The 26638-nt window shown below is 43.6% G+C and overlaps 1 protein-coding gene across 1 annotated transcript in view; it reads left to right on the top strand.

The window, feature by feature from the left end:
- LOC129819043 (A disintegrin and metalloproteinase with thrombospondin motifs 19-like) overlaps positions 1-26638 on the top strand; it is a 169110-nt gene that overhangs the window by 93596 nt on the left and 48876 nt on the right. Inside the window, exons 8-14 of the mRNA XM_055875548.1 lie at positions 86-191; positions 6590-6730; positions 8178-8328; positions 15800-15901; positions 17465-17610; positions 19521-19669; positions 24701-24828. Coding sequence (XP_055731523.1) covers positions 86-191; positions 6590-6730; positions 8178-8328; positions 15800-15901; positions 17465-17610; positions 19521-19669; positions 24701-24828 — 923 coding nt within the window. The remainder of the gene's footprint in view (positions 1-85; positions 192-6589; positions 6731-8177; positions 8329-15799; positions 15902-17464; positions 17611-19520; positions 19670-24700; positions 24829-26638) is intronic.

The following is a 26638-nucleotide window of genomic DNA, read 5'->3' as shown; positions in this document are numbered from 1 at the left end:
GTTTGAAAAGGCCTAGCCCCCTCCGGACCACGGATTCCACCCTTAGAGATGTCAACCATTTTGTTTTCCCTGTTCTCCATTGCAGGCATTGCCTACCTGAGCGGCATGTGCAGCGAGAGAAGGAAATGCATCCTTGCTGAGGACAACGGCCTCAACCTGGCCTTTACCATCGCTCACGAAATGGGCCACAAGTGAGTCAAGTTTTTCCTCTCCCACAACTTTCACCTCACACTTTCACCTCGATATCCACCACAAAGGCTAACCAACTGTCACCTCACTCTTCACAAGCTCGATATCCACCACAAAGGCTAACCAACTGTCACCTCACTCTTCACAAGCTCGATATCCACCACAAAGGCTAACCAACTTTCCCCTCACGCTTCACAAGCTCGATATCCACCACAAAGGCTAACCAACTGTCACCTCACTCTTCACAAGCTCGATATCCACCACAAAGGCTAACCAACTGTCACCTCACTCTTCACAAGCTCGATATCCACCACAAAGGCTAACCAACTTTCCCCTCACGCTTCACAAGCTCGATATCCACCACAAAGGCTAACCAACTTAATTATCTCACAAACATGGTATGACATCTATAATTACTATAGACAGTTGGCTGTGCAATGCCATGAGTTGTGTAGAAACAAATCTATCGACACAAGTTTACGCAGTAGTTTTGTATCTGAATTTAGCAGAGATATCGATCGCTAAGATGCACTGACTTTATTTTATGCCCTGATAACAGAGTAAGAGTTCTAACAGAGTTCTAACAGAGTAAGAGTTCTAACATTCCTTTAAATTTCAATCACGCAGTAACGCTGAACTTCCGCGATATGGATTGAATTGAGCCCTAAAGCTCTGTTAAGTAAAGTCATGGTGGTATGGGGAGTCAAAGGAGCCTACTTGCCCTTAGAGGGCCCTCCACGGTGTCCCCAGAGCGAAAGAGTGAGCAGCTCCGCTAATGCTAACGTAGCATCTGGTCTTATGAAAGCCTCCAAGGATGTGTCATCATCATCCTCACTAGCTCTGTATAGGAAAATCCTCTGGTTGAATTTTGTTCCAAAAACACCACTGTGCTTTGTCAGGGCTGTAGCCGCTGTTCCAGTTTGTCTTTTTGTTTATTGGATTGTGTGTGTGAAGCTATTGTTTATCCAACTGTGTGTGTCTGTAGATTTGTTGGACAAACTGAAGTCTCTGGAGTGGTGAGATCAGTGCCCGAAGTTGGTTGCTCGTCTTTGTTGTGTGCTTGTCCCAGTTTGGTCCCGCTGATTCAACAGGGGTTATCTGAGTCTAGAACGCTAATTAACGCTAACTAGTTATTTCATTGTTAATGACATGTGTAAGCATGCGTCTTGAGACGCAAGCCTTCCTATGAATTTGCCTGCATGTACTTAAATGCATTCACATGTTGGCTGTTGGTGCTAGCCTACAAAACTAGAGTTGTGTGTGTGCGTGTATGTCTGTGTTTGTGTGTGATGTATCTGTCTCAAGATAGCGAACAGGAAAACTAGTTGATGAGTCCTGGAGCACACTTGTCTCTGCCAAATGAGCTCAGAGATCAGAGCTCGCGTTCGTCATGACTTGGCAGTAGTTTCACAAAGGCCACGCTGATGCGGACTACAACTCAAAGACATCAAAGTATCTTGAGTCACTTTCCAAAGGCAGTTGGGGTGAACTGACACAGAATTTAATTACAGAGTCAATACCGTTGAGTGCAAATGTCACAGGGCTAGCAAAGCATGTCACAGGGCTAGCGTAGCATAACAGAAAAATAGCATAGCATGACACAGGGCTAGCGTAGCATGACACGGGGCTAGCGTAGCATGAGACAAGGCTAGCGTAGCATCACAGTGGGCTAGTGTAGCATGACACAGGGCTAGTGTAGCATGACACAGGGCTAGCGTAGCATGACACAGGGCTAGCGTAGCATGGCACGGGGCTAGCGTAGCATGAGACAAGGCTAGCGTAGCATCACAGTGGGCTAGTGTAGCATGACACAGGGCTAGTGTAGCATGACACAGGGCTAGCGTAGCATGGCACGGGGCTAGCGTAGCATGAGACAAGGCTAGCGTAGCATGACAGTGGGCTAGTGTAGCATGACACAGGGCCAGTGTAGCATGACACAGGGTTAGTGTAGCATGACACAGGGCTAGCGTAGCATGAGACAAGGCTAGCGTAGCATGACACAGGGCTAACGTAGCATGACAGAGGGCTAGTGTAGCATGACACAGGGCGGGCGTAGCATTACACAGGGATAATGTAGCATGACATAGGGCCAGTGTAGCATGACACAGGGCTAGTGTCGCATGATACAAGGCTAGCATAGCATGAGAAAAGGCTAACGTAGCATGACACAGGGCAAGCGTAGCAAGACACCGGGCTAACATAGCATGAGACAGGGCTAACGTAGCATGACAGAGGACTAGCGTAGCATGACACAGGGATAGCGTAGCATAACAGAAAAATATCATAGCATGACACAGGGCTAGCGTAGCATGAGACAAGGCTAGCGTAGCATGACAGTGGGCTAGTGTAACATGACACAGGGCTAGTGTAGCATGACACAGGGCTAGCGTAGCATGAGACAAGGCTAGCGTAGCATGAGACAAGGCTAGCGTAGCATGACACAGGGCTAACGTAGCATGACAGAGGGCTAGCGTAGCATGACACAGGGCTAGCGTAGCATGACACAGGGATAACGTAGCATGACATAGGGCCAGTGTAGCATGACACAGGGCTAGTGTCGCATGAGACAAGGCTAGCATAGCATGAGACAAGGCTAACGTAGCATGACACATGGCTAGCGTAGCATGACACAGGGCTAGCGTAGCAAGACACCGGGCTAACATAGCATGAGACAGGGCTAACGTAGCATGACAACGGGCTAGCGTAGCATGACACAGGGCTAACGTAGCATGACAGAGGGCCAGTGTAGAATGAAACAGGGCTAGTGTAGCATGACACATGCCAGAGCTGTCTTCGGAAGGTGAAAGCCATGACGTAGTGCATTCACAAAACACAAGGTGCAAACGAAAGGCTGTCTTGTATGAGGTCATTACACATAACGTTATTCATCCAATGCATCATCCATCATCTTCCACTCAAAAGAGCAAAATATTATTGTGAACATTCTCGTTCTATCTCTCTCGTTTGACCTCATTTTAATTTGTGTTTCACTCTATTTCTTTCCCATAAACCTTTAAAATCATTTGTTAATATATTGCACTTATGTGCCTTAATGGTCTGAGTATTTTTGTAAGGTACTAGAGATTAATAATGGCCTAGAACTGCCATTAGAATTCATCCTATAATTGCTCTAAAAATATACAATCAAGTGAAATATTCATTATGTCATTTGATATGTTACTGTAAGTTGAAAACTAATGTTTGATTTAGGAAAAAAAAGTTTTTTAAATAAAGCTCTTGCGGATAGCTTTTGGCATATCCCATCTGTTATACATTTGGGACTAAATTTAATATACATGTCTGACAGTCAAAAGGATGTATTTTTAGCTGTGTAGCTCAGAGTAAAATAGCAGAGTATCAGTCTTTGCAATGGCTTGGATGGCCTCATTGAATTTGCCATTTTTAAAACATAAGATAAAACGTCTGAAGTAGACGTGACACAAAATGTTCTTCTAAGCATGGGGATTTATAGCCAGTCATGCAGAACTAACAGAGATTAAAAACCAATGGTCGCGTTAACTATCAAATCAGATGTTTCACAGTCCAGATGCCGACTGCTTTATCTGCATGTGGTGTTTGGATATTTTTATTTTATTTAACTAGTCAAGTCAGTTAAGAACAAATTCTTATTTACAATGACGGCCTACCAAAAGGCAAAGGCCTCCTGCGGGGACGGGGGATTAAAAATAAAAAATAAAATTAAAATATAGGACAAAACACACATCACAACACTACATAAAGAGAGACCTAAGACAACAACATAGCATGGCAACAACACATGACAACACAGCATGATAGCAACACAACATGACAACAACATGGTAGCAACACAACATGGTTGCAGCACAATACATGGTACAAATATTATTCGGCACAGACAACAGCACAAAGGGAAATAATGTAGAGACAACAATACATCACGCGAAGCAGCCACAACTGTCAGTAAGAGTGTCCATGATTGAGTCTTTTACTGAAGAGAGTTTGAGTGTTTTTTGCAGCTTGTTCCAGTGGCTAGCTGCAGCGAACTGAAAAAGACGAAATGACCCAGGGATGTGTGTGCTTTGAGGAACTTTAACAGAATGTGACTGGTAGAACGGGTGTTGTATGTGGAGGATGAGGGCTGCAGTAGGTGTGAATGGTTTACAGAGAAACCAGAGTTCCATATCGAGCTGAACCTGAATTTCACAACCTCTCTAGCCTTCCTATGTAGACTCCTGGCTGGCTAGCATCTGATGACTTGAGAGAAACAAACATGAATTATTTAGCAGAAGTTGTTTCTGAACAACTTGCAGAAGTTGCAGAGTTTTGTGCATTTCTCTCCTAACTCAGTGTTTGACTTGTTCCTCGGTAATGATGGGGTCATGTCCTCTGTAGACAATGGTGGGTTAAGGAAAGCATCTGAAAGGCCCGGCTTAGTCCTGAGCCGTTGGGTCCCTGACAAGGCTTGCGAGTCACCTCCATTTTAGTAACCTTATCAAAGTGTTTTTACAAGAGAGAGGCTTTGTTCCTCCTCTGTGACCCTTGATGCACATGATCTTTTCTCACCAGCCACTGATGCGATTTCACAATAGGCCCAGGAGGTCTCACTTTGTCCTGTGGAAATGCTGTAAAAAAGGAGAAAAAAGGGAGGAAACCAGCCCAAATGTAGACATGAAGGGAATTATCTAAGATCTGAAGGTTGACTGTTGGGAATATATTGCTAATGAAGGATTCCGTATTATGGGATATGATTTATGATAATATATGTGCTTTATTTGTACATGAATAGTGACTTAAAATACATCATGGACATGCATGCAGTGCAGAATATTTTGAAAATATCAGAGGGGGTTTTGCTGTCAAGACAGGGAGGGGTTTGGGGTCAAGCTTCAAGTAAATCATGGCCTGGTCCACTGATTTAATCCTCACATAATAATTTCCCAAAAAATGTCTAACAGTGTTTCTTTATGTTTTATTGCGGACTTTTGTCTCCCATTTGCACTAGAGAGCCAAGCCAATGAAACCACTTTAAAGGGTTAAAGGGGCAGTGCAGTTAAACATTAGATTTTTCCATCTCTATGAGATCTTAGGGCACCATAGGGCTCTGGTCAAAAGTAGTGCACTATGTAGGGAATAGGGCTCTGGTCAAAAGTAGTGCACTATGTAGGGAATATGGCTCTGGTCAAAAGTAGTGCACTATGTAGGGAATATGCCTCTGGTCAAAAGTAGTGCACTATGTAGGGAATAGGGCTCTGGTCAAAAGTAGTGCACTATGTAGGGAAAATGTTTCTGATCAAAAGTAGTGCACTATGTAGGGAATATGGCTCTGGTCAAAAGTAGTGCACTATGTAGGGAATATGGCTCTGGTCAAAAGTAGTGCACTATGTAGGGAATATGGCTCTGGTCAAAAGTAGTGCACTATGTAGGGAATATGGCTCTGGTCAAAAGTAGTGCACTATGTAGGGAATATGGCTCTGGTCAAAAGTAGTGCACTATGTAGGGAATATGGCTCTAGTCAAAAGTAGTGCACTATGTAGGGAATATGGCTCTGGTCAAAAGTAGTGCACTATGTAGGGAATATGGCTCTAGTCAAAAGTAGTGCACTTTGTAGGGAAAATGGTTCTGGTCAAAAGTAGTGCACTATGTAGGGAATATGGCTCTGGTCAAAAGTAGTGCACTATGTAGGGAATAGGGCTTGGTCAAAAGTAGTGCACTATGTAGGGGATAGGATGCTACTTGAGGATGCGACCAAATGGAAACCCACCCCCTTCACTCTACCCTCTCTGGATAGAAATCTGTAGCAGATGGGCATTGACTCGTTGCCCTCAGCAACTGGAATCAAGGCGCATTTAATACCCGTGACTGAGTGAATTTGTGCCGATGTTTATTTGCTAATTCCCAGCGCTTTTCATGTTCTTGCTTGTTTTTCGGGCAACGACACATGGTTATGGTTTCATGCTAGTGTGTCCTCCTCGGAACAGGTTGGGTGTATTTTTTTTGTCCTCTGGTTTTGATAATGTCGATAATGTGCTGGTAATGTGTAGCGACATTTTTCTGAAATCCATGCTGGATTTCCTCCCAGTTTACCCCCTGCTGATTCAAGAAATCATCCAACCAGGATTTCTGGGGGGGGGAAGTTTTAGGAAATTTTCAGGAATTTTGCTAATGTGTGTAAATGTGTCTGATTTTAGCTGAGATTATAGCTCTTTAAACCTACTCTGACACCTCTTGATTGATTTGAGGATCCCTGTTGCCTTAAAGTTTTAGGACATTTTCAGGAATTTTGCTAGCCTCGATTGTGGTATCATGGCATGATAAAGAGTGTTAAGGAGTGGCATGATGGCACAAACAGACTGGTACCCAGGAAAGAATTTTGCAACCTTAGTCAATAATGTTTTTTTCTCTCTCTCTGTGACTGTAGCATGGGTGTGAGTCACGACAACGACCACCAGTCATGTGCGGATGGCCTCCACATCATGTCGGGAGAATGGGTCAAAGGTCAGAACCTGGGCGATGTTTCCTGGTCCGGCTGTAGCCGTGACGACGTGGAGAAGTTCCTCCGGTAAACCAGCCATCCTTCGTCCTCCTCTTCCTTCCTCCTTCTCACCCTGATCATTTATGTTACAATTCATTTCATTTCATTAATTGGTTGTCAATTTGACCAACTTAAATGTTAAAATAACGTTTATATATTTATTAATTTCATATCGGTTATTTGAAGTCCATTGCCACGATCAGGTCCCGTGTGGCTCAGTTGGTAGAGCATGGCGCTTGCAACGCCAGGGTTGTGGGTTCAATTCCCATGGGGGGACCAGGATGAATATGTATGAACTTTCCAATTTGTAAGTCGCTCTGGATAAGAGCGTCTGCTAAATGACTTAAATGTAAATGTAAATGTAAATCACATGTCATCCATTTGCACAGAGAACAGGACACCCTGCATACTTCAATGTTTCACTCCTCTCCCCAGTGACGTTATGCATGTATGTCTAAAGACTTGTTTATAACATCAACTACAGCCACAAGAGTCATGCTGTGGAGGAATGCAGGTTGACATTTATTGTCATGAATCTTGCCCTGGAGGCAGAACTGAGCGATTTTCAATAGATGGGCCAGCTGCAAAGTAAAAATTGGCTATGTTGTAAAAAGTCATGAAAACGAAAATTTGATTTTTAGTCTTCATTTCAGATTCATGACAATGAATGCCAACCTGCTGGAGAAATGAGGGTTTGAATGAGACAGCTGAAAGCTGTGGATGATTAGTTGACCATAATACAGTAGTAAAGTATAGCCAGTGCAGCTGGGAATTTGGCCCGTATTCACAAATCAGTTTAGCCTTTTAGATCATAATGAATAAGATTATATCGACAGGAGGGACCTGATCCTAGATCAGAACTCCTACTCTGAGACGCCTTATGACCCCAGACCTGGGTTCAAATAGTACTTGCCATAGTGATGTGAAATGCCCTCAATAGGAATCCATAGTGATGTGAAATGCCCTCAATAGGAATCCATAGTGACATGAAATGCCCTCAATAGGAATCCATAGTGATGTGAAATGCCCTCAATAGGAATCCATAGTGATGTGAAATGCCCTCAATAGGAATCCATAGTGATGTGAAATGCCCTCAATAGGAATCCATAGGGATGTGAAATGCCCTCAATAGGAATCCATAGTGACGTGAAATGCCCTCAATAGGAATCCATAGTGACGTGAAATGCCCTAAATAGGAATCCATAGTGATGTGAAATGCCGTCAATAGGAATCCATAGTGACGTGAAATGCCCTCAATAGGAATCCATAGTGACGTGAAATGCCCTCAATAGGAATCCATAGTGATGTGAAATGCCCTCAATAGGAATCCATACTGACGTGAAATGCTCAATCGGAAGTCACTTCTTTGCCAGGTTAGTGGAGAGTGACTCAGTAGAGAACTTTTCTGTGTGTGTGTGTGTGTGTGTGTCCGTGTGTCCATGTGTGTGCATGCACGTGTGTGTGTGTGTCGTAGGTCCAAGGCCAGTAGTTGTCTCCTCCAGACCGACCCGCTGAGCTTGAACTCAGTGATCCTGCCATTCAAACACCCAGGGATGACCTACACGGCAGATGAACAGTGTCAGATCCTCTTCGGAGCCACCGCCTCCCACTGTCAGAACATGCAGGTGAGTGAAGCACCAGGAAATGGGAGTTGATTACAAAAGGCATGAACTGCATCGCTGCATCGGAAATGGCGCCATTTATTTTCTAAGGGTGCAGTCACACCGAGCAGCACAGAGTAAAATGGTGGAGCCAACTGAATGTATTTCAATGGGGAAGGTGCATTGGTTTGCATGAGGTTGCAGCACACCAAGCACGGCCTCAAAAAGCGCATAGCTTATACTGTGTCACCTCTGTGTGGGATGAGTCGCGAGGTCATCCTACATCTGAACCGAGCATGTTGGGATCAGTACCTAGTTTTGAGTTCAGAGAATATTTCCCTCTATTAAAGACAAGAGCTGTGTTCGAATACCCATGCTAACATACTGTATACCACATACTTAATGAGTATATACTACATACTACATACTATTAGTTCATTTTAGTGTACTGTAAATAAACGGTATCCTTTCAGATGAGCGTACTAGAGCTTTGCCTGTCTACCGGAAGTTGATGCTGTTGCTATGCAACCTCTTACTAGCTTGTTAGCATAACAATTACTAGCTAGACTTTTTACGACTTTGGGTGTGTTCTTAAATTCAATCTGGAGTGCCAGAGGGCGCTCAGAGACCGTTCTGGGCGTTCATAAACTCAGAGAGTTGTCAGATTGTCAGTTCATAAACTCAGAGAGTTGTCAGATTGTCAGTTCATAAACTCAGAGAGTTGTCAGATTGTCAGTTCATAAACTCAGAGAGTTGTCAGATTGTCAGTTCATAAACTCAGAGAGTTATCAGATTGTCAGTTCATAAACTCAGAGAGTTGTCAGATTGTCAGTTCATAAATTCAGAGCGTTTCACTCTGGGAGCGTTCAGAGCGCATACTGGACACTCTGGCCCGAGGAGTAGGGTTGACCCGAGTGTTCTGGCCTCACAACGGCAGTCAAGCACCCAAGCTAACGTTGGCTAGCTTGCTAGCTACTTCCAGACACAAATTAGAGAACAACTCACTCTGATCATTTTACACGCCCTAGCAGAGCTGGTTAGGCAGTTTTCATGTTAGCTAGAGTGTTGGTGACTAATTGTGCTGCTGCTGGCAACAATTTAATTACTCTGACACTGGCCATATTCAACGGGTGTTGAGCATAAATTCATCAGTTATTCTGCGCTCGAGAGTGCTCTGAAATCGGAGTAGCTAGCCAGAGCGAATTTACAAAAGCACCCGAATGTCCATTGAGAACACACAATGACAATACCACTTAGCTAAGAATGACACGAATAATCCAGTCAATAAACATTGGGTAGTTAGTTAGAGATAGCATATAGTTAATATACTGGCAGATTTCAGTTATTAGTAGACAACTAACATTATGTAGCTAGCTAAAAAAAACTGCTGTAATGATATGCTATGTAGTTTGTAAGGATAGCATAGCTAACAAATTGTCAGCCAACATAATGTGTAAGGTAACTTATTTGAAAGTCATTACTTTATTACATTGTTCAAAATGTTCTTAACATTTGTCGTAATTTGTTAAAACAATGAATTTGTATCTGTTCTCGTTGGACTTCGGCTGCATATTTTCCGCCATTTTCTTCAAATCTGAAAACGATGTGAAGCCACGCCCATTTTCTGAAGAATTGCATTATGGGCCCTAAAAGCACGTAAATAGTGTCCACTGCTTGTATACTTAATATTTTGGCGATAGTAGTACAACATCCGGGAACTTTTGGCATACTAACTACATCCATACTATGACCAATAAGCATACTATATACTCAATTTACACCAAAAATAGTACAGTTAGTGTGGTTAGTATGAGCATTCGAAGATTTGTGATTATGTACGGAAGTTCTACCCTTACTAAGATAACAACAACAACCAATGTCATATTTCTAAAACTAGAAAATGACTAAAATTAAAATAGACTTCCTACATAGCAGAAATCAAAGCGATCTTGACTTCAACGATTCCTACTTATGTCACAATGGCACACTCACTGAAATGCAATTGTACTTTTTTTTTTACTGTTGCCACTGTATGTTTGTCACCGTGTTACTATGGAGACACTGGTATCAACCACATCCATCACTTCCAGAACATATCCCCTTTTCCGAAAGGAACCGATCTCTATCTCTCTGAGAAAACTACAAATCACTTCCTCCGAGGTCTCGGGGGGGGAATGTTTTTACTGTTTCGATAACCACTCAAGCTTTAATTCATAAAAACGGAGACATATGAACTCTCCCACCAGTCGCTCTGAGTGAATCCTTAATCTCCACCATGAATCACCAACAATAGTTTTTAAACGGATGACAGATAAATTAAATAAAGAATTACCAAAGATTCGATCGAGGTTCCTCACGTCGCGTCCTGTCACGATAAGATGCCGGCGCAGCCTCGGCGGTAGACCCGTTTGTACCCCAGAGGCTCAGCAATCTCATAAAAGCAACCCATTAATTAAGCTGTGTTATCAGGCACCATGGCAACCGCTGTGTTTACGAACCAAACACCCCCCTAAATGGCATTGTGATTTTTTTCCACCAGAGTGCAAGCGGTTTGAAGAGGACGTGAGCTTTTTATCCATCGTTGGGCTTGTGAAGCTGTATTTAGAGCCTGCCTGCAAGTGTTTTTAATGGGCCAATGAGTTTTTTTTTTACTGAGAATGTTAGGGGTTGTTTTATTGTTGTCAGGTGCTAATGGAAATCAAGAGGTCCGTTTTCCTTCTTTTCTTTTCTCATTGAGTTTGTTGCGATTGTGTAATTAGTGAAAATGAATGTAGGCGTGATGCCCACTGTGTTGTTGTTTGAATCACAGAATGCCCCTTTAAAAATATGTCTTGGGGGCCTAAAGTAAAGCCTGTATGTGGTTAGAGGTCCTTCACGCAACAGGTGGCTACTTGGTGCATCTGGCCTCTTTAACTGTGTAAACCCTACACCCTTTAACTGTGTAAACCCTACACCCTTTAAATGTGTAAACCCTACACCCTTTAACTGTGTAAACCCTAAACATTTTAACCATGTGAACCCTACACCCTTTTAACCATGTAAACCCTAAACATTTCAACCATGTGAACCCTTTAACTGGGTAAACCCTAAACCCTTTAACTGGGTAAACTCTAAACCCTTTAACTGTGTAAACCCTACACCCTCTAACTGTGTAAACCCTAAACCCTTTAACTGTGTAAACCCTACAGTAAACCCTACACCCTTCAACTGTGTGAACCCTACACCCTTTAACTGTGTAAACCCTAAACCCTTTAACTGGGTAAACCCTACACCCTTCAACCATGTAAACCCTAAACCCTTTAACTGGGTAAACCCTACACCCTTCAACCATGTAAACCCTAAACCCTTTAACTGTGTAAACCCTACACCCTTTAACTGTGTGAACCCTACACCCTTTAACTGTGTAAACCCTACACCCTTTAACTGTGTAAACCCTACACCCTTCAACTGGGTAAACCCTACACCCTTTAACTGGGTAAACCCTTTAACTGTGTAAACCCTAAACCCTTTAACTGTGTAAACCCTACACCCGTTAACTGTGTAAACCCTACACCCTTCAACTGGGTAAACCCTAAACCCTTTAACTGTGTAAACCCTACACCCTTTAACTGTGTAAACCCTACACCCTTCAACTGGGTAAACCCTACACCCTTTAACTGGGTAAACCCTACACCCTTTAAACGGGTGAACCCTACACCCTTTAACTGGGTAAACCCTTTAACTGTGTAAACCCTACACCCTTTAACTGTGTAAACCCTAAACCCTTTAACTGTGTAAACCCTACAGTAAACCCTACACCCTTTAACTGTGTGAACCCTACACCCTTTAACTGTGTAAACTCTAAACCCTTTAACTGGGTAAACCCTACACCCTTCAACCATGTAAACCCTAAACCCTTTAACTGGGTAAACCCTACACCCTTCAACCATGTAAACCCTAAACCCTTTAACTGTGTAAACCCTACACCCTTTAACTGTGTAAACCCTACACCATTTAACTGTGTAAACCCTACACCCTTTAACTGTGTAAACCCTACACCCTTTAACTGTGTAAACCCTAAACCCTTTAACTGTGTAAACCCTACACCCTTTAACTGTGTAAACCCTACACCATTTAACTGGGTAAACCCTACACCCTTTAACTGTGTGAACCCTACACCCTTTAACTACTGTGAACCCTACACCCTTTAACTGTGTAAACCCTAAACCCTTTAACTGTGTAAACCCTACACCTTTAACTGTGTAAACCCTACACCCTTTAACTGTGTAAACCCTACACCCTTCAACTGGGTAAACCCTACACCCTTTAACTGGGTAAACCCTACACCCTTTAACTGTGTAAACCCTACACCCTTTAACTGTGTAAACCCTACACCCTTTAACTGGGTAAACCCTACACCCTTTAACTGTGTAAACCCTAAACCCTTTAACTGTGTAAACCCTACACCCTTTAGCTGTGTAAACCCTACACTCTTCAACTGGGTAAACCCTAAACCCTTTAACTGTGTAAACCCTACACCCTTCAACTGGGTAAACCCTACACCCTTTAACCGGGTAAACCCTACACCCTTTAACCATGTAAACCCTACACCCTTTAACTGTGTAAACCCTACACCCTTTAACTGTGTAAACCCTACACCCTTTAACCATGTAAACCCTACACCCTTTAACTGGGTAAACCCTACACCCTTTAACTGGGTAAACCCTACACCCTTTAACTGGGTAAACCCTACACCCTTTAACTGTGTAAACCCTACACCCTTTAACCATGTAAACCCTAAACATTTAACTGTGTAAACCCTACACCCTTTAACCATGTAAACCCTAAACCCTTTAACTGTGTAAACCCTAAACCCTTTAACTGGGTAAACCCTACACCCTTTAACTGTGTAAACCCTACACCCTTTAACTGTGTAAACCCTAAACCCTTTAACTGTGTAAACCCTAGACCCTTTAACCATGTATACCCTACACCCTTTAACCATGTAAACCCTACACCCTTTAACTGGGTAAACCCTACACCCTTTAACTGGGTAAACCCTAAACCCTTTAACCATGTAAACCCTACACCCTTTAACTGGGTAAACCCTACACCCTTTAACCATGTAAACCCTACACCCTTTAACTGTGTAAACCCTACACCCTTTAACTGTGTAAACCCTACACCCTTTAACCATGTAAACCCTACACCCATTAACTGTGTAAACCCTAAACCCTTTAACCATATGAACCCTACACCCAACACATTTCAACCATGTGAACCTTACACCCTATTCCCTAAATGGTGCACTACTGTTGACAAGGGGTCAATAGGGTTCTGGTCAAAAGTAGTGCACTATAATATAGGAAATAGGGGGCCATTTGTGACCTAGCCTTGGTTTGCCCCTTAAACCTTCTATTTCCTTTACACCACCCCTTCACTTCCTCTCAATGTATTGGGGCAGATGTAGAAACTTAGGTGAAAGACATGCTTCAAAATGTATTGGGGCAGATGTAGAAACTCAGGTGATAGACATGCTTCAAAAGAGGATTCCTTGATGATTGGTTTTCTATTGCAACCTTGCAAACTCTCAATACAAATAGCTTTTCATTGGTATATTTACAGTGTGTTAATCTCAGTTAACCCAGAACTAAAATCTTGCATAATTAGTTAATCTGCGTGATTTAGTTCTGGATTCATATGTATTAGAAATTGAGTTCCGGTTTGTGAAGAATCCACCCTTGCAAAAGGAAACTCTCAGCCAAAGTCCCCGCCCCCCCTTCCGCTAATTTCACCACACAGGCAAAGCTTTCGAAGTTTAAACCCCGCCTACGCCCAATCCTGATACATCTAAATAATCTGTGATGTTCGCCCAATCATGATACATCCAAATAATCTGTGACCTTCGCCAAATCCTGATACATCCAAATAATCAAATCAAATCAAATTGTATTGGTTACATACACATGGTTAGCAGATGTTATTGGGAATGTAGCGAAATGCTTGTGCTTCTAGTTCCGACAGTGCAGTAATATCTAGCAAGTAATCTAACAATTCCACAACGACTACCTAATACACACAAATCTAAAAGGATGGAATAAGAATATGTACATATAAATATATGGATGAGCGATGACTGAGCGGAATAAGCCAGATGCAATAGATGGTATAAAATATAGTATATACATAAGATGAGTAATGTAAGATTTGTAAACATTATTAAAGTGGCATTATTAAAGTGACTAGTGATCCATTTATTAAAGTGGCCAATGATTTCGAGTCATCAGTGATGAAAACCCAAGCATCGTAACTACTGTTTGATCATTATCCTACACATCCCGTTGAGACAGATTCTTCTGTTTACGTACAGAATCTGTTCAGGAGAGATTAGTGACATTAAGTTTAGTAGGGGTCTGAAACCTAAACCACAGAGGTTCCTTGGTGTCCACATCAACAATGATCTATCATGGTCCAAACATACCAAGACAGTCGTGAAGAGGGTACGACAAAACATTTTACCCCTCAGGAGACTGAAAAGATTTGGCATGGGTCTCCAGAGCCTCAAAAAGTTCTACAGCTGCACCATCGAGAGCATCCTGACTGGTCGCATCACCGCCAGGTATGGCAACTGCTCGGCATCTGACCGTAAGGCGCTCCAGAGGGTAGTGCGTACGGCCCAGTACATCACTGGGTCAAGCTTCCTGCAATCCAGAACCTATATAATAGGCGGTGTCAGAGGAAAGCCCATAAAATTGTTAGAGACTCCAGTCACCCAAGTCATAGACTGTTTTCTCTGATACCGAGACAAAAGGCTCCTTAATAGCTTCTACCCCCAGGCCATACGACTGCTGAACAAATAATCAAATGGCCACCGGACTATTACATTGACCCCCCCCCCCCCCCCCCCCTATGCATAGTCACTTCACTCCTACCTACATGTACAAATTACCTCAACTAACCTGTACCCCCGCACACTGACTCGGTACCGGTACCCCTGTATATAGCCTCGTTGTTGTTATTGTTATTTTGTTACTTTTTACTTTAGTTTATTTGGTCAATATTTTCTTAAACTCTTCTTGAACTGCACTGTTGGTTAAGGTCTTGTAAGTAAGCATTTCACGGTAAGGTTCTACACTTGTGGTATTCGACGCATGTGACTAATACAGTTTGATTTGAAGGAATGGACATCATTGTGAAGAGTAGTAGTGAGGGCCAATACTTTTTTATTTGGTCATTTTCCAATAAGAACACCTATTTCCATTATGCATTGAAAGCTTTTTTTATAAACCACATATAACATTTTTTAACAGTGATTCAAGTAAATAAACATAGACTGCATCATAAAAATGTATGTCAATAAACTTTATTTCTGTGTGTGTGTGTGTGTGTGTGTGTGTGTGTGTGTGTGTGTGTGTGTGTGTGTGTGTGTGTGTGTGTGTGTGTGTGTGTGTGTGTGTGTGTGTGTGTGTGTGTGTGTGTGTGTGTGTGTGTGTGTGTGTGTGTGTGTGCGTTTCAGTATGTGATGTGTTCAGGGCTGTGGTGCCGGGTGGATGGAGAGAAGGACTGTAAAACCAAACTGGACCCACCCATGGATGGCACAGAGTGTGACCCTGGAAAGGTAGTTAGAACCACAGAAATGTATTACGATACAGTACATGTATTTGTGTAGAACATGTGGAGGACTTCTGTCATTTGTGGACACTGCTCTTTTTCACATGACACTGCTCTTTTTCACATTCAAGTTTTATTATAAAAAGAAATTATACAAATTATACCAAATGGTATAGTGTACTATTTTTATATAGGGTGCTATTTGAGACGTTTTGTCCTATTGGGACGTGTTCAAAAGTAGTGGACTACCTAGGGAATAGGGTGCTATTTGGCACGTAACCAATGTCTTTATTAATTCATCACATTTTCATCATCTTAAAATCAGCCAATCAACACGATATAGGTCACTACCAAATGGTCTCTCAATACCAGCCTCACAAATATGAAATCATCTTTTCCACACAAGCCCAAGCAAGCAGCCGTTGCTGCAAGAGAAAAGAGAGCGAGTGAGAGAGAGAGAGAGGGAAAGCGAGAGAGCGTGAAAGAGCGAGCGAGAGAGAGAGAAGAGAGAGAGAGACAAGAGAAAGAGAGAGCCATCCTCTCCGAGATATATTATAAACAGGGAGATGAGAAACAGCCTGTGGGCCAAGGGAAAGGGCCAGCTGTGGCCGCTCACGGCAAACCCCTGGCCCCGCTTCAGACTGTCTCCACGTCCCTTTGTGTGTCCACGCTGACAGGCAACATGATGCAGAGCACCGCGCGGAGTCCGACCATCGTAAACCCTGCTAGTAACGCCACCAGGAACGTGTTGTATGTACGCCACGGTTGAGTTTTAGGTATTAGAGTAGTGAAGTACAGAAGGGAGTCTATTGAGACTTTGTCCTTAGATGCACCGTTTATAATCTGTAACAGCCCATGTAGAAATTCAAGTGCAGTCTCTTGAAGAAATATGCTTTAATTGATCACCGAAGTGTACGTTGGGAGGACACATTTTTGGGGGTGGGGGGGGGGGGGGGGGGGGGGTCTTTGAATAAGGCCAGTGAACTCTGGAGAATGTTACATGTCATCAGAGTGGACAGGACGTATTAAATAGTGAGATCCCACTTCTAGGGCAGTGTTTGAATTATTTCAGGTATCTTGGAATGGGTGGATTGTATCAGTGAAAAGTTGACGTTAAAGAGTTGCATCCTGTCCAACAGAAGTGTCAATAGTAATGATGATGAGCACAAACCAGAGTAAGGGAGATTGCCAGTGTTCAATCAGACCCTGAATCCTCTGTTTACATAGCTCAACACATCAGCCGCCACATAATCAGCAGCACGTCAACGGCAAGGCCGAGTTACACTGTGAGTGCTGCGTTGTTTTGTATTAGTGATGGGTTCAGGAGTGTTTGCGTTCACAGTTGTTCAGTAGTGGGGTTTCATGATGTCATTGGACAGGGTTGTAGGTTTGGACACTGTGTGATTTATTCAAGTGTGTGTGTGTGTGTGTGTGTGTGTGTGTGTGTGTGTGTGTGTGTGTGTGTGTGTGTGTGTGTGTGTGTGTGTGTGTGTGTGTGTGTGTGTGTGTGTGTGTGTGTGTGTGTGTGTGTGTGTGTGTGTGTGTGTGTGTGTGTGTTGTACTCATGCAGTGGTGTCGTGCGGGGGAGTGTGTGAGCAGAGCGGTGCCAGTGGAGCAAGCCATGGGGGAGTGGAGCACCTGGGGGTCCTGGGGAACCTGCAGTCCAACCTGCAGCACTGGCATCAGTGGACGCCAGCGCAAGTGTGAGAGTCCCAGGTACTTTACACTGTAACGACTGTCTCTTTGAGTAGAGTCCCAGGTACTTTACACTGTAACGACTGTCTCTGAGTAGAGTCCCAGGTACTTTACACTGTAACGACTGTCTCTCTGAGTAGAGTCCCAGGTACTTTACACTGTAACGACTGTCTCTTTGAGTAGAGTCCCAGGTACTTTACACTGTAACGACTGTCTCTGAGTAGAGTCCCAGGTACTTTACACTGTAACGACTGTCTCTTTGAGTAGAGTCCCAGGTACTTTACACTATAACGACTGTCTCTGAGTAGAGTCCCAGGTACTTTACACTGTAACGACTGTCTCTTTGAGTAGAGTCCCAGGTACTTTACACTGTAACGACTGTCTCTGAGTAGAGTCCCAGGTACTTTACACTGTAACGACTGTCTCTGAGTAGAGTCCCAGGTACTTTACACTGTAACGACTGTCTCTGAGTAGAGTCCCAGGTACTTCACACTGTAACGACTGTCTCTTTGAGTAGAGTCCCAGGTACTTTACACTGTAACGACTGTCTCTGAGTAGAGTCCCAGGTACTTTACACTGTAACGACTGTCTCTGAGTAGAGTCCCAGGTACTTTACACTGTAACGACTGTCTCTCTGAGTAGAGTCCCAGGTACTTTACACTGTAACGAGTGTCTCTTTGAGTAGAGTCCCAGGTACTTTACACTGTAACGACTGTCTCTGAGTAGAGTCCCAGGTACTTTACACAGTAACGACTGTCTCTTTGAGTAGAGTCCCAGGTACTTTACACTCTAACGACTGTCTCTGAGTAGAGTCCCAGGTACTTTACACTGTAACGACTGTCTCTGAGTAGAGTCCCAGGTACTTTACACTGTAACGACTGTCTCTGAGTAGAGTCCCAGGTACTTTACACTGTAACGACTGTCTCTGAGTAGAGTCCCAGGTACTTTACACTGTAACGACTGTCTCTTTGAGTAGAGTCCCAGGTACTTTACACTGTAACGACTGTGTCTGAGTAGAGTCCCAGGCACTTTACACTGTAACAATTGTGTCTGAGTAGAGTCCCAGGTACTTTACTCTGTAACAACTGTCTCTGAGTAGAGTCCCAGGTACTTTACACTGTAACGACTGTCTCTGAGTAGAGTCCCGGGTACTTTACACTATAACGACTGTCTCTGAGTAGAGTCCCAGGTACTTTACACTGTAACGACTGTCTCTGAGTAGAGTCCCAGGTACTTTACACTATAACAACTGTCTCTTTGAGTAGAGTCCCAGGTACTTTACATTGTAACGACTGTCTCTTTGAGTAGAGTCCCAGGCACTTTACACTGTAACGATTGTGTCTGAGTAGAGTCCCAGGTACTTTACTCTGTAACAACTGTCTCTGAGTAGAGTCCCAGGTACTTTACACTGTAACGACTGTCTCTGAGTAGAGTCCCGGGTACTTTACACTATAAAGACTGTCTCTGAGTAGAGTCCCAGGTACTTTACACTCTAATGACTGTCTCTGAGTAGAGTCCCAGGTACTTTACACTATAACGACTGTCTCTTTGAGTAGAGTCCCAGGTACTTTACACTGTAACGACTGTCTCTTTGAGTAGAGTCCCAGGTACTTTATACTATAACGACTGTCTCTGAGTAGAGTCCCAGGTACTTTACACTGTAACGACTGTCTCTTTGAGTAGAGTCCCAGGTACTTTACATCTTTGAGTACATTTTAGTCATTTAGCAAACACTCTTATCCAGAGCAATTGGGATTCAGTGCTGAAGGGCACATGGACAGATTTTTCACCTTGTCTGCTTGAGGATTCGAACCAGCAACCTTTCAGTTACTGGTCCAACGCACTTTATCCGCTAGGCTACAGGAGCTTTACTTCTTTGATCTTGACCTCCATTCCATGCATTTTGTTTTGTATTGTCTCTGTGGGACCAGTGGGAAAAGCCGGGACTGTGTCGGCTCCAGGATGCAGTACAGGCTGTGTGAGAACCTACCCTGCCCTGCCGGGAGCCCAAGCTTCAGAGACCAACAGTGCCAGACCTTCAATCGCCCCTCCCTACACTGGCACTCCGTCATGGATGATGGTATATATCTAGATCATAGACTGTATAAAAAAAAATTCATTGTAGATCAGACTTGCAAAGGTTGCCTACCATACACCCCCAATTTCGCATTTCAGCACCATTGTCTCACTCCTTGCGCCTCGTTGCGCCTCGTATCGCCCCGTAGTTGAGGCGACTATGTCAAACCACACTGCTGTCTCGTCGATGGAAATGATTCTCTCCTCCAGCATTTATTTGCTGAAATGCTGATGCCCGGCTATTAAAAGGGACAGGCAGCTATTTGAGACTGCGTTTAATTGAAGTTTTACTGTACACTATTCACAATTACTGCAGTGCAGTTCTCTAAACCACCAACTCTCTCAGACACTAACTCTCAAACTCTAATATCTTGCTTTGCTCAAGCCTCTTTCTTGGTCTAATTGTGCCTGTTAGGGTAGAGTTGGTAGCCAAACCGGTCTGTGTGTGTTTGAGCGTGCTATGCGTGTACCTGTGTGTGTGTGTGTGTGTGTGTGTGTGTGTGTGTGTGTGTGTGTGTGTGTGTGTGTGTGTGTGTGTGTGTGTGTGTGTGTGTGTGTGTGTGTGTGTGTGTGTGTGTGTGTGTGTGTGTGTGTGTGTGTGTGTGTGTGTGTGTGTGTGTGAGGCCCATGTTAGCGGCAGCCCCAGGCTACAGTAATTGAACCTGAGTACTGTGCAGAATGACAAACAGGCTCTCCAGTGGCTCTCTCTCTCTCTCTCTGCTCTGGATGACATCACTGGAGGACATCACTAGATGACTTCACTGCACAGACGCTCTGCCTGCTGGAGCACAAAGCTCCTTTCATCAGGCAAGGGTTCTCTCTCTCCTTCTCTCCCTCTCTATTTCTCTCTGTCTTCCTATCTATCTCTCTCTCTCTCTCTGTCTCTATGTCCCTCTCTCAATTCAATTCAAATTCAAATTCAATTTCAATATAATGGGCTTTATTGGCATGGGAAACATATGTTTACTCACAAAAGTTCCAGAAGAATAAAGACATTTCAAATGTCAGAGTATTTCTACATACAGTGTTGTAGTGATCTGCAATAGTTAAAGTACAAAAGGAAAAATAAATAAACATAAATATGGGTTGTATTTACAATGGTGTTTGTTCTTCACTGGTTGCCCTTTTCTTGTGGCAACAGGTCACACATCTTGCTGCTGTGATGCACACTGTGGTATTTCACCCAATAGATATGGGAGTTTATCAAAATTAGTTTTATTTTCAAATTCTTTGTGGGTCTGTGTAATCTGAGGGAAATATGTGTCTCTAGTATGGTCATACATTTGGCAGGAGGTTAGGAAGTGCAGCTCAATTTCCACCTCATTTTGTGGGCAGTGTGCACATAGCCTGTCTTCTCTTGAGAGCCAGGTCTGCCTTCTGCGGCCTTTCTCTCTCTCTCTCTAATTATCTCAATGTCCCTCTCTCTGTCTCTACCTCTCATTTGATTGGTTAAAGATCAGACACTGTCCCTGAAGATATGCAGCAACTGCTTCTTTGGAATCCTAACCATAGGCTATATTATCCAGGTGCATTTGTGATAACTAAAAGGTTGCAGATTTCAATCCCTGAGCTGATTGGTGAAGAATCTGTCGATGTGCCCTTGAGCAAGGCACTAAACCCTAATTGCTCCTGTAAGTCCCTCTGGATAAGAACATCTGTTAAGTGACTAAAATTATAGCTTGCGGATACAATGCATTCCTCAAATGCACTCATGGTTGATATAGATGATCAAAACCATCTTTGATACGTAACAGGTATTTAGACTGGCTCCCGATGCTCCCAATCCCACATTCCTCCATATTTGGAGCAGAGAGGGGTAAAAAGTGGCTTTGACTGGGAGATTTGGGAGATAGCGAGTGTTGGACATCCCATGTGTACAACACGATGCTGCTGCTGGAAGGCCGCTCGCATAGCTCTGACCTCAAGCCTGCGTCTCAAACGCCATCCCATTCCCTATATAGTGCACTACTTTTGACCAGAACCCTATGGGCCCATTTGGGATGCAGACCAAGTGTGCGCTCGGGTGCCAAGTCTTGGCATATTGCACAAATCAGTATAAACCTGTCGGCCGCATGTACGCACGCTTAAGTGTTCAAAGATGGGGATCGAATGTTTACGACGTAGCCTCGTCAAACACTGTAAGAGATTAATGCGCCTGGAAGATGTTTCGCGACCGTTTCGCGACGCCGCAATTAGTTACATCTTGGCCCCCTGCTCAACCGAGCTAGACCAAAACGAAGGCGGGTGGCTTTTTAAACATATCGCTGGCTTTTTAAACATATCGCTGGCATAAACATTTTGACAGGTGACGAGATAAGGATGTAAGAGAGTGTAGGGTTTATGAGGAAAGCAGCTGGCCCTGATCCAGCAGTGTTCTGTTTAAAGCATCATTAAGATTCCAGACTCCACGTGAGCTTTTAAAAGGGCAATTTGCAGTTCAAACAACAACAACAAAGTGGACACCCTGCCACTGTTTTGGTAAACATCTGAGAATTGGAGCTGGACATTTTTTACCACTTTCAAATTCATAGACATTGCTATGGCATCACGTTTTAGGGAAGACCCAGATGGAGACAGTGTCGAAGTAACGTAACGTTTATTACTAGAACAGGGGCAGGCAAAACGACAGGTCAGTAATCCAGATCAGAATCAAAAGGTACAGAACGGTAGGCAGTTTCAGGGGAAAGCAGAGGTCAATAATCCAGGGCGGTGTGACAAGGTACAGGCAGTCTCGAGGTCAGGGCCGGCAGAATGGTCAAAACCGGGAAAACTAGAAAACAGGAACTATAGAAAAAGAAAGGAGCAAGGGGAAAAATGCTGATATGCTTGACGGACAAAAAGAACTGGTAACAGACAAACAGAGAACACAGGTATAAATACACAGGGGATAATGGGGAAGATGGGCAACAGCTGGAGAGGGGTGGAGACAAGCACAAAGACAGGTGAAACAGATCAGGGTGTGACATATGGATACAAATGTACCAATTGCAGATTGCCCCTTTAAACCCTGCATATTTATCTTGTTTCGAAAACATATACACACTTGCTGCATGCAGGCTGCACAGTAGGCCCTCCTAGTCCTATAGATATCTTAGTATGGAGTCAGTCCACCACCTAAAGGTATCGTGTAACCCAGGGCTCTCTGTTCCCGGAGAGCTCTCCTGTAAGTTTTCGCTCCAACCCCATTTGTAACTAACTTGATACAGCTTATCAACCAGCTAATTATTAGAATCGGGTGCACTAGATTGGGGTTGGAGTGACACCTACAGGATGGTTGATCTCCGGGAGAGCCCTGATGTAAACCTGTAAATGTCAATACAATGTTTAGTATTTTAGGTTTCTCAGAATAGAAACCTAGAATTTGCACATTGACCAAAGATTGTCTGTGAAAAATCTAACTTGCGTCTATGCCATGCATTATAATGTGTTATAAATGTGTGTCTATGCCATGCATTATAATGTGTTATGAATGTGCGTCTATGCCATGCATTATAATGTGTTATGAATGTGCGTCTATGCCATGCATTATAATGTGTTATGAATGTGCGTCTATGCCATGCATTATAATGTGTTATAAATGTGCGTCTATGCCTTGCATTATAATGTGTTATGAATGTGCGTCTATGCCATGCATTATAATGTGTTATGAATGTGCGTCTATGCCATGCATTATAATGTGTTATGAATGTGCGTCTATGCCATGCATTATAATGTGTTATGAATGTGCGTCTATGCCATGCATTATAATGTGTTATGAATGTGCGTCTATGCCATGCATTATAATGTGTTATGAATGTGCGTCTATGCCATGCATTATAATGTGTTATGAATGTGCGTCTATGCCATGCATTATAATGTGTTATGCATAGTTCCTAATGTGTTATAAATGTGCTTCTAAAACATCATGAAGAAGTTATCCATAGAAAACAGAAAGTGTCACCAAATGTTTTTTTTTATAAATGATGCATCCAATCCAGTTTTATTATTCACCAACATTTAGTCAGTGTGTTTAAACCCCAGAGATAACAGAGCTGCATGAGCTCAGACACGCCGTGGAGACTAACGGCTGAAATCTGCAGTTGGCCGTTCTATCGCCTCTGAATATCAGCCGTCAATTTCTGTTCATTTTCCAACGATTCTACGTGTTAAAACGGCCCAAACAGCCAAACAATGTTTGTCATCACCCAGCAGGTGATAGCTAACACATTGCAGCCACACACTGCTTTTAACCGTTTGATCTCTGGCGTGTCTGACCTCTAAAATGTAACTCGCTGAGATGTCTGGGTTGAACGTATTTTTACCTGGTTGTCATGAAGGTCACAATGGAGTCGTGTCACGGTCATGAACATAGAGCATGGTGATATGATATCATATGCCTTAACACAAATATCTGTGGTACACTCTTAGAAAAAAAAGAGTTCCGATGGGTTCTACATGGAACCAAAAGGTTTCTACATGGAAGCCAAAAGGGTTCTACCTGGAACCAAAAAGGGTTCTTCAAAGGGGACAGCCAAAGAACCCTTTTAGGTTGTAGATAGCACCTTTCTTTCCTGAGTGTAGTAGTTCAAAGCTAATAGATATGGTATCGGGCATGAACGTCAAGATGAGGTCATGTAGGTGTTGTGTATGGGTAATGATGGGGTTGTGTAGGGGTCAAAATGATAGAGCATGGTAATATGATATGAAAGGATAGGATCTGATGGGTTCGGAAATTCTAGGATAGGATAGGATATTCTCTATATGGTGACCTACTTTACATTAAATGGCACCCTATTCTCTATATGGTAACCTACTTAACATTAAATGGCACCCTTTTCCTTATATGGTACACTACTTTACATTAAATGGCACCCTATTCTTTATATGGTGCACTACTTTACATTAAATGGCACCCTCTCCTCTCCACTCTCCCCAACCCCCACCTCCTATCCCCATCTTACTTGTCTCCACGTCTCCTCCCCATATCCTCTCTCTTCCTCTCCCCTCCCTCCCTCCCTCCTCCTCGCTCTCCTCCCCTCCCCTCTCTCTCTTCCAGAGAGGCCATGTACACTGTTCTGTTCCTCCACAGGGAAAGAGCAACCCCGCCTCCTGGCTGAGAAGGTGCTGGATGGAACCTCCTGCGGCTCTCAGGAGTCTGGCCTATGTGCCAATGGGACATGTCAGGTACACCAGTCATGTGACAGGGGACTTTTCAGGTACACCAGTCATGTGAAGTTGCCCCTAGACGCTGATCTTGGGTCAGTGCATATCCCCACTAATGGTTAAGGTTAGGATTGGGGCAGGGTAATCTGATCCTAGATCTGTACCTAGGGGAAACTACATGTCATGTGACAGGGGACTTGTCAGGTACACCAGTCATGTGACAGGGGACTAGTTAGGTTCCAGTGTGTTCTACATTTTCAGTAATTCTATGGTAGATTCACACAATATAGTTCTAAATAAAGCTGGAAGTTTTGCATCGCTTAATGGCACACAAAACCCAAAGCGCTGGAGATTTTTTGTAAGTGTTACTTGCAGTCATCTCAAGCAACAAAACTTTTTTTCTGACGTCTCTGATGCAGGTTAGTCTCATCTGATGTCACAGTTCTCAGACAGCAAAACTGTGAAAAATGTTCCATATTGCAGAAAGAGAAAGTCATTTTCCAAGCTGTTTCCCCAACACATATTTTTTTAATAGCACAAAATACACATTCCATGTATCCTTCCAAACAAAGTCTTCAATGTCAAGTCCAGCAAGAAAATAAATGGTGCATAAATCACTGACCCAAAATGGTGCCCTATTCTCTATTCAGTGCACACTTGTTTTTACCAGGGCCCATGGGGCTTTGGTCAAAAGAAGTGCACTGTGTAGGGAATAGTGTGCCATTTGGGTCACAGACCCATTGTTATCGGCGGAGCCCCACGGCCACCCTCCATTATGTTGACTGCACTCCCAGGAGCAGGGGAACGTGCCTTCAGTAGACAGACAATCGCTCCAATGACCAGAACCTCTTTCTCTGGTAGAAAAATAGACAACTGGGGAATATTTCAGAAAACACAGGGATGATTTGCGGGGATTATTTCCTGCTATCTGGGCTGGAGAGAGATGAAAAGAGAGAGAGAGGAAGAGAGAGAGAGGAAGAGAGAGAGGGGAAGAGAGAGAGAGAGGAAGAGAGCGATAGAGGAAGAGAGAGAGAGAGCGATAGAGCGCAAACAAGAGACAGGCATACAGACATGATAGAGAGAGAGCACGCAAGAAAGAGAGAGAGAGAGCAAAAGAGGGACAGACAGAGAGAGAGAGAGGCAGACAGAGAGAAAGGCAGACAGAGAGAAAGGCAGACAGAGAGCAAGGCAGACAGAGAGAGAGAGGCAGACAGAGAGAAAGGCAGACAGTCAGACAGACAGTCAGACAGACAGTCAGACAGACAGACAGACAGACAGACAGACAGACAGACAGACAGACAGAGAGAAAGGCAGACAGAGAGAGAGGCAGACAGAGAGAGAGAAAGGCAGACAGACAGACAGTTAGACAGAGAGAGAGAGAGAGAGAAACAAAGTAATATGTTGCCCTGGCGTTGTAAGGATGTTTCCACGCTTCCAGAGTAGGTCGTGGCCCAAGCCCCAGCACACACCCATCATCCTCTCTGACACACGGATGGCCCATCTGTGAACTGCTGGCACTTGGTCAAAAGAATCTGCTCTCCAGCTACATATTTCTTTTGACATTAATAAAGGTTAAAAAAAACTAAAATAAACTAGGCAAGTCAGTTATGAACAAATTCTTATTTTCAATGACGGCCTACCGGGGAGCATTGGGTTAAATGCCTTGTTCAGGGGTAGAATGACAGATTTTTACCTGGTCTGCTCGGGGATTCAATCCAGCAACCTTTCAGTTACTGGCCCCACACTCTAACCACTAGGCTACCTGCTGCCCCTATTGCATAGTACTGTCTGCTCACCATAGTACTGTCTGCTCACCATAGTACTGTCTAAT

This window comes from Salvelinus fontinalis, chromosome 21, assembly GCF_029448725.1.
Source record: "Salvelinus fontinalis isolate EN_2023a chromosome 21, ASM2944872v1, whole genome shotgun sequence".
NCBI lineage: Eukaryota > Metazoa > Chordata > Actinopteri > Salmoniformes > Salmonidae > Salvelinus > Salvelinus fontinalis.
This window is presented reverse-complemented; position numbering and strand designations above follow the sequence as displayed.